Consider the following 8,578-nt stretch of genomic DNA (forward strand, 5'->3'; position numbering starts at 1 on the left):
AAAATTCCATAAACAAAAAAACCCTCTGTAAGCACTTCACCCATATTTGAAATTTTATTAGCATGAAGAAAATATTTAAGATTTTATTAGCATGAAGAAAATCAAACTATGGGAAAAGTCACAACAACAAAAGCATGTGCTTTTTTAAAATATTTTTTTAACTTTTATTTTGCACAACTGCAAACCTAACTGTTATTAAAAGCTTTCATAAAATATGACAGTTGTATAAAGTTAAAAGGGGAAAGCAAAACAGCATGGCACACTCGATATAAGTTGTTCAATTTTACTTAAAGCTTTTCTCGATAGAAAGTTGATCATTGTTGTATGAAGATGCGGAGCCGATCTTCCATGATCTAGAAAGATGACCGTCAGTCAATTATCACGAAAGAAAATCATTCTCCAATTTCAGTAAAACTGGCTTGCACATATATGTAGGATTTCAGTAAAACTTGACCGTTATCAAAAGAGGAAAAGCCAGAAAAGCAGGGCACATAATGTGAAAATGCCAGATATAAGTGAAGCGGTGGTAGTCTACGAGCGCTCCCCTTTTTCCGGTCTCTGTGTTTGTCTATTCGTACGTCTTTGAGTTTGTCTGTTCTTATGTTTCCATGTCTCCGTGTTTGTTTGTTCTTGTGTCTCTGAGTGGGTTTGCATGTATTCCTTTTGTGTGAAATCATGTCTGTGAGCCACAATGCATGAAAAAGAGAAGGAAAAATTCCTCAGCAGAGGTATTTCAGTGTTATTTCAATATTATTTTATAGCTAAATCAAATCGGTCAATGCAATCTCCAAGCTGCTTCTCAATGGATGGATGAGGTAAGGCAGATCTTGGTTTTCATTTTATTTATTAAATCTCTAATCTCTTTCATTTTAGTATTAGGAATTTATTGATTTTTTGTTTTTCTGGATTATTTCAGCTTCTTTACTCCTCATTTAGAGAGGACAAACCACGGAGTGAGTACAACTATGGAGCAAGTAGCTTTAAGGTACCTTGCAGTTACTTCTCAATACCTGCTTGATTGTGGTGTTCTTGCTTTAAATATCGATTGACTTGTAAGATTCAGAACTTGTGGGTTAAAAAATGTATCCACATCCCTAATACAAAGCTGGGCTTCACAGAATATATTGAGAATAGAACAGATTTTCCGTTTTACACTTAGTTTTCCCGCTGTCGAGTTCAATCCTTCGCGTAGATTTAGGAATCGGGAAAATGAAGGTGAATTACTGAAACATAAATGGTTTAATAGTTCTGATGAAAAGGTGAATTACTGAATCAGGAAAATGAAGGTGAATTTCTGAAGCAGAAATAGTTTAATAGTTTTGATGAAATATAATTTAAGCAAGAGTTTTTTTTTCAGATTTCAGGTTGCTCTTTGTTTGAATCGATTTTAGTTTAGATGTTTGATTTATGGGTAGTGGTCGTACTCTTAAAACATTTTCAAATTTTATCTTCACAATTTTGTTTCTCTTTATTAGCCGCCAACACAGTCTTTCTCCATTCATCTTGAGGTTCCGCCTCTTCTCTATCAAAATCAAATCCTGCATGGAAGTGGATTGGGCTTAGATGGTAGAAAGACCGAGAAGCGATCTCTGTCTGCCGGAAAGTCAGGCAAGAACAGGGTTATTCGAGATAATTCCCCTGCAACCAGGGCTAATTCAAGGGCATCGTCTCCAATACCTTCCAAGTGCGTTGTTCCAAGTCTCTTGAAGGCTCAAGAAGAGAACAGGGCTCCTGCGCGAGAAGGCGCATATGTTGTTCCGTCCAGGTATAGGCAGCCTTCGCCGAATGCGGGGAGGAAAACGCCTCAGCCTTCTCCCGGGAGGAGAGCTCTTCAGCCCTCGCCAGTTGGCAGGAGGACTTCGATATCTCCTGGAAGAAGGATTTCTGCTGGTAAATTGTCTCCAGTTATCAGGGATTGTGGTAAGAAGAAATCGGTGGCCAGTGGGTCGAGGGCGATGACGGACCAGCCTGAGAATCCTAGGGCCTTGCGTAAAAGCTGGGAAGAGCCCATCCTGGCATTGAAGGAGCAGAAGGAGAAGTGTTCCGCCAAGAACAAAGTTGACCTTAAATAAGCATAGCGCACTCAGGTCAGTTCAATTGTCCATACATGTTTTTTTGTTTTTGTTTTGGTAAATCCTTTTGCTTTGATAGAGAAGGCCACAGTGAGGATGAAACCCTAATGGACGTGCCCATAATATGTCAACTTTAGCAATGAGCTGAGGCTCTGTTTGTATCCATGATGAATTTCGAATACATTGGCAACATTAATATTTTATAATTTGTGGTTTCTGATGTTTACCAAACTACAGCGAAATACCCATCACAGAAGTTTGATTTTATTATTTTTGGCAGGGAGGAGAAAGATTATGTTACTCGGGCCTTTTGAGGCATACCCTTTTACAATGATAAGAATAGAATAAGTTGATCTTATGGTAAACTGCCCTTTTCTCTCGTGACAAACCTAACAAAATTAGGCTAATTTTAGACATGATTATAGTTCCATGACGATCTACGTTCTGTGTTAAATTTGCCTAGTTCTGAATCAAAGCAAATCATGAAAAAATTCAATTGGAGTTTAGGAATTGACATCCTGTATTGCTGGATTTGGGTAACTGGATGGAACTTTACTATATTAAAGGGCTCCTTGGATCTTGCTGAAATGAAGACCTATATACTGACCGCACAGTTATGACTATTTGACCTGAGATACCTAGGCAGTAGAATCCATATAATTAGACTTTTGTGGACTGATAATTCTTTGAAGCCCACATTCCACAGTTATTGGCGAAGATAAGCATACTTTTAACTGAGTCTCTTTTATACTTCCATTAGCATGTCACAGACGTTGATGCTGCAATTATTGTATTTTGTTTTAACATTTGGCCACTTCCATATCATAAACAGTGCCTTGCAATTTAGTGTTAGTGCATGACATTGTTCAGCATTTTTAATTTCTATTGTCTTGTTGAAACATAACAGGTATTCCTGGGCATATCCCTATTCAAATATGTGCATCTGACATACAGTGTCGAAATTGACCTGTTCACAGTCTGGACTCTGGAGCCTTTCAGACCATTTAAGAGTTTTCTATGTTAGCCATGTGTCCGAGTCCTTGTTTCACAAATCTTTCCATGTGTGAAAACCATTCCTCATCTGCTGGTTTCAGCAGAAAAGGAGAAGTTAACCCAACATGCCTTCTCTGCACCAGGAAAGTCCAAATTAATCATGCAACCAGATTCTATCTCCTTCAGTAATCTAGAAATTCCAACGCAACTGTCTGTATATCCATTTGAATGCTCCATATTGATGAAACCCTATATGATGATGACTATTTCGTCCTCTTGTAGGATGGTACTCGTCCCTTTCTTCAGTCATATATAGGGTGATTATGAAACTGGAAAAATAGGCAAGTAAAAATTACATATGCATGGTTAGCCTTCCATGGAGATACAGAACCCCACGACTCTGCCCCCACTCGCTCCTAAAAATATATGTTGCGAATCAAGCCATGATGGTTTGGTCCAAATCTGCCCACCTCTGCAAATTTGGTACATACATAGACGGAAATAACAACTAACTATAGATGATTCTTACACCGAATAGAGGCCAACAATTAACTTCTCTGAGTTGGAATCCAGACCATATAACAATCCAACTATATGCAACAGGAACAGAAGAGAGTGAGGCTTTCTTTCTTCCTGAACCTAATCCGTCATCTCGAAAAACCCGTTTCGAGATGCACTTAACCATATCTACATCATCAATTGTTGCGGTTATGTGTTATTCGGCGAAGCATGCGAAGGTCAATCGTAAAATTACTATAGGTAATTTTTTTATAACTTTTTTTTAATATTATATGTATTTTTTAATGTTCTTTTTACACGCGGAAAAGTATTTTTCAGAATTCCATTAAAAATATTTGCATCATTATTATTTTTATTACATTCTCTTCAATAATTTATAAAAAAAATAATGTTTTTATGACTTTTATAAATTATTGAAAAAAATAATGTTTTTATGACTTTTATAAATTATTGAAAAAAATGTAATAAAAATAATAATTATACAAATATTTTTAATGGAATTTTGAAAAGTACATTTCCGCTTGTAAAAAAACATTGAAAAATACATATAATATTGAAAAAAATGTTATGAAAAAGCAAACTATAGTAATTTTTTCACCCAAGTAAAATAAAACATCAAACATGAGATCCTATGTAATTGGCCTTGTTCGTCTAATTTTATATATATATGTATATATATTGTTTAAGATTTTCATATATATTTATCTATATGTTGTTTCATATGAGATTGAATTGTAATTTTTTTTTTCAAATATTAGTGTACCAAATTATAAAACATCTCACTCTTGAAATAATTATTTACTCTTTTTTATTTATTATTTTAATAAATGATATGACAAATTAGGTTAGTATACAGTTGATCATGAAAATTAGAGAGAGAAAGGGAGAGTGAGATAGGAGAGGGGAGGATGGAGGGACAGGAAGAGAGGGAGTGAGTACTGTGGGAGGCAGGGGGACAACAAGGGAGCGAGTGCGGAAGATGGAGGGAGGAGAGAGATGGAGGGATAGAGACAAAGGGGGTGGGGAAGGAGGAGGGACAAAGAGGAAGAGAGGGAGTGAGTCGTGGGGGGGATGGAGAGAGGCAGGGAGGAGAGAGACAGAGAGAGGGGGGAAGAGGGAGAGATGAGAGAGACAAAGGAGGGAGGAAGGGGGATAGAGGAGAGGGAAAGAAGGATATAGAGAGTGGGAGAGGAAGGGGGAGGGAGAGGGAGCTAGTAGTGGGGGAGGCGGAGGAGTGGGGGAGGAGGGGAGGAATGGACATGAAGGTACAAAGAGAGGGCGAGAGAGGAGAGGCATAGGGAGGGAGAGAGAGAGAGGAGGAGAGAGATGGGGGGAGGTAGAGAGAGAGGAGGGAGAGAGATGGAGGGAGGGGGAGATGCAGGGAGGGATGGAGGGAGCGGGAGATGGAGGGAGGGAGGCCGAGGGGGTAGGGGGAAGGTGGGGGGATAGGGGGAAGGTGGGGGGATAGGGACAGAGAGGGGTGGTGGAGGTGGGGAATGAGGAGGGATAAAGAGGAAGAGAGGGAGTGAGTGTTGGGGGGATGAAGAGAGGGAGTGAGTGTTAGGGGGATGAAGAGAGGGAGGAGGAGAGAGATGGAGGGAGGTAGGCAGGGAAGAGAGGAGAGCAAAAGAAGGATATAAAAAGGGGGAAAGGAGGTGGGAGGAAGAGGGAGGGAGAGGAAGATAGGGAGTGAGTAATGGGGGAGGGAGAAGGATAGAGGAGGGAGATCGGGTGGTGGGGAGAGAGGAACAGAGAGGGGGGGGGAGGCGGTGAAGGAGGAGGGACAGAGAGGAAGAGAGGTAGAACGTGGTGAGTTGTATGCAGAGAGGGAGGGGGAGAGAGACGGAGGGAGGGAGGCAAGGGTAGAGAGGAAAGAGAGAGAGGAGGGAGGCCAGGGGGTGGAGGGAGAGGGAGAGAGATGGGCGGTGGCGAAGGAGGAGGGATAGAGAGGAAGAGACGGCAGGGGGTGGAAAGCGACAAGAAGGGAGGGAGAGAGCACGAGAGGGGAGAGAGATGTAGGGAGGGAGAGAGGGAGAGATGGGCGGCGGCGAAGGAGGAGGGATAGAGAGGAAGAGATGGAGGGGGGTGGAGAGTGACAAGAAGGGAGGGAGAGAGCACGAGAGGGGAGAGAGATGTAGGGAGGGAGAGAGGGAGGAGGAGGGAGATGGAGGATGGGAGAGAGAGAGGAGGAGAGAGATGGAGGGAGGGATGAAGGGAGGGGAAGAGAGGTGGAGATGGAGGGAGGGAGGGAGAAGGAGAGAAGAGGGAGGTAGAGGGGGTAGGCGTTAGGTGGGGGGATAGGGAGAGAGAGGGGTGGTGGAGGTGGGGAAGGAGGAGGGACGTAGAAGAAGAGATGGAGTTAGTGTTGGGGGAATGAAGAGAGGGAGGAGGAGAGAGATGGAGGGAGGGAGGCAGGGGGATGAAGGAGAGTGAGAGGCAGGGGGGCAAACGAGAGGAGGGGGGAGGACAAGGGAGGGAGAGGTAGAGAGGGAGTGAGTAATGGGGAGGGAGAAGGAAAGAGGAGGGAGGTCAGGTGGGTGAGGGGAGAGGGAGAGAGAGGGAGGGAAGTGGTGAAGGAGGAGGGACAGAGAGTAACTGAGGGAACGAGTGGTGGGGGGTATGCAGAGAGGGAGGGGGGGAGGCGGTGAAGGAGGAGGGATAGAGAGGAAGAGAGGGAGCGCGTGGTGGGGGGTATGTAGAGTGGGATGGGGAGACAGACGAAGGGAGGGAAGAAAGGGGAGAGAGGAGAGAGAGAGGAGGGAGGCTGAGGGGGTGGAGGGAGAGGGAGAGAGGGGGGGTGGTGGCGATGAAGGAGGAGGGATAGAGAGGAAGAGATGAAGGGGGTTGGAGGGCGACAAGAAGGGAGGGAGAGAGCACGAGAGAGGAGAGAGATGTAGGGAGGGAGAGAGAGAGGAGGAGAGAGATGGAGGATGGGAGAGAGAGTGGAGGAGAGAGATGGAGGGAGGGATGAAGGGGGGGAAGAGAGGGGGAGATGGAGGGAGGGAGGGAGAAGCAGAGACGAGTGAGGTAGATGGGGTAGGCGGTAGGTTAGGGGATAGGGACAGAGAGGGGTGGTGGAGGTGGGGAAGGAGGGGGGACAGAGAGGAAGAGAGGGAGTTAGTGTTGGGGAGATGAAGAGAGGGAGGAAGAGAGAGATGAAGGGAGGGAGGTAGGGGGCGAGAGGAGAGTGAGAGAAGGATATAGAGAGTAGGAGAGGAGGGGGTAGGACAAGGGAGGGAGAGGAAGAGAGGGAGTGATTAATGAGGAGGGAGAAGGAGAGAGGAGGGAGGCAGGGTGGGTTAGGGCAAAGGGAGAGAGGGGGGGGGGAAGTGGTGAAGGAGGAGGGACAGAGAGGAACAGAGGGAGCGAGTGGTGGGGATTATGCAGAGAGGGAGGGGGAGAGAGACGAAGGGAGGGAGGCAAGGGGGGATAGGAGAGAGACGGAGGGAGGGTGAGAGAGGAGAGGGAGATAAGGATAGAGAGAGGGGGCAAGAGGGGGGAAGGAAGAGGGGGGGAATGGAAGAGAGGCAGTGAGTAGTGGGGGAGGGAGAAGGAGAGAGGAGGTGGAGAGGGGGGTAGCGGTGGTAGGGGACAGGTGGGGGGATAGGGAGAGAGGGGGGGTGATGTGGGGAAGGAGGAGGGACTAAGAGGAACAGAGGGAGCGAGTGGTGGGGGGGATGGAGAGGGAGGAGGAGACAGACGAAGTGAGGGAGTTAGGGGCAAGTGGAGAGATATCGAGGGAGGGAGTAGGGGAGAGAGGAAAGTAGGTAGTGGGTGAGGGAGGGGAGGCAGAGGGAGAGAGGGGAGAGATGGAGGGAGGGAGTCAGGGGGTAGAGGAGAGGGAGAGAAGGATAGAGAGAGAGAGAGAGAGAGATAGAGAGAGGGAGGGAGGTATGGGGAGATAGGAGATAGAGAGAAGGATAGAGGGAGGGGGAGAGTAGGGGAGGGGAAGAGGAAGGGAAAGGATGAGAGGGAGTTAGTAGTGGGGGAGAGAGAAGGAGAGAGGAGGGAGGTCGGGGGTAGGAAGTAGGTGTGGGGACAGGAAGGGGGGGTTGAGGTGGGGAGGTGGGGAAGGAGGAGGGACAGAGAGGAAGAGAGGGAGAAAGTCATGGGGGAGATGGAGAGAGGGAGGAGGAGAGAGACAGAGGGAGGGAGGTAGGGGGAGACAATGGGGGAGGGTGCTCAGATAGGAAGGGAGCAAGTGGGGGAGATGGAGAGAGGGAGAGGGAGCGGGAGAGAGGATAGAGATGGAGGGAGGGAGGAAGGGGAGAGAGGAGAGATATGGAGGGAGGGAGAGAGGGAGGGATAGAGAGATGGAGGGAGGGAGACAGGGGGGAGAGTAGGTGTGAGGAAGAGGGAGGGAAAGGAATAGAGAGGGAGAGTAGTGGGGGAGAGAGAAGGATATAGGAGGGAGGTCGAGGGGGTGAGGAGTGGGTAGGAAGTAGGTGGGGGGATAGGGAGAGAGGGAGGGAAATGTGGGGAGGTGGGGAAGGAGGAGGGACAGAGAGGAAGAGTGGGAGCGAGTGGTGGGGGGATGGAGAGAGGGAGAGGGAGGGAGCGAGAGAGAGGAGAGAGACAGAAGAAGGTAGGTAGGGGAGAGATGAGGGATATGGAGGGAGGGAGAGAGGGAGGAGGAGAGAGGAGAGAGATGGAGGGAGGGAGGGAGGAAGAGAGAAGAAGAGAGGGGGAGATGGAGTGATGGAGGGATAAGGAAAGAGGATGGATGTCGAGGCGGTGGGGGGATAGAGAGAGAGGTGAGGGGGAGGGAAGAGGTGTGGAAGGTGGAAGGACAGAGAGGAAAAGAGGGAGCGAGTAGTGGGGGGATGAAGAGAGAGAGGAAGAGAGAGACAGAGGGAGGGAGGCAGGGGAGAGAGGAGAGAGACCAAGGGAGCGAGGGAGGAGGAGAGAGGACAGAGATAGAGGGAGCGAGGTAGGGGGAGAGAGGAGAGGGAGAGAAAGATAGAGAGAGTGGAAGAGAAGGGGGGAGGAAGAAG

At 47.2% G+C, this 8,578-nt stretch overlaps 1 protein-coding gene across 2 annotated transcripts; it reads left to right on the forward strand.

Moving 5' to 3' along the window:
* Positions 1-321: 321 nt before the first annotated feature.
* Positions 322-2,403, forward strand: LOC149261942 (protein CORTICAL MICROTUBULE DISORDERING 3-like). Of its 2 annotated transcripts, XM_089382739.1 has the most exons (3): positions 322-815; positions 917-985; positions 1,476-2,401. In XM_089382739.1, the coding sequence occupies exons 1-3, from the start codon at positions 807-809 to the stop codon at positions 2,070-2,072; spliced, it is 675 nt and encodes a 224-aa protein (XP_089238865.1). In that variant the 5' UTR covers positions 322-806; the 3' UTR covers positions 2,073-2,401. The 2 variants fall into 2 exon arrangements, with proteins under 2 accessions (XP_089238865.1, XP_089238873.1); XM_089382747.1 differs by lacking the exons at positions 322-815; positions 917-985 and adding an exon at positions 1,112-1,286 and having other exon boundaries at positions 1,476-2,403.
* The last annotated feature ends 6,175 nt before the right edge of the window (positions 2,404-8,578 follow it).

This window comes from Pinus tabuliformis, chromosome 6 (assembly GCF_031772625.1).
Source record: "Pinus tabuliformis cultivar Carrire ecotype Pingquan chromosome 6, CPIR1, whole genome shotgun sequence".
NCBI lineage: Eukaryota > Viridiplantae > Streptophyta > Pinopsida > Pinales > Pinaceae > Pinus > Pinus tabuliformis.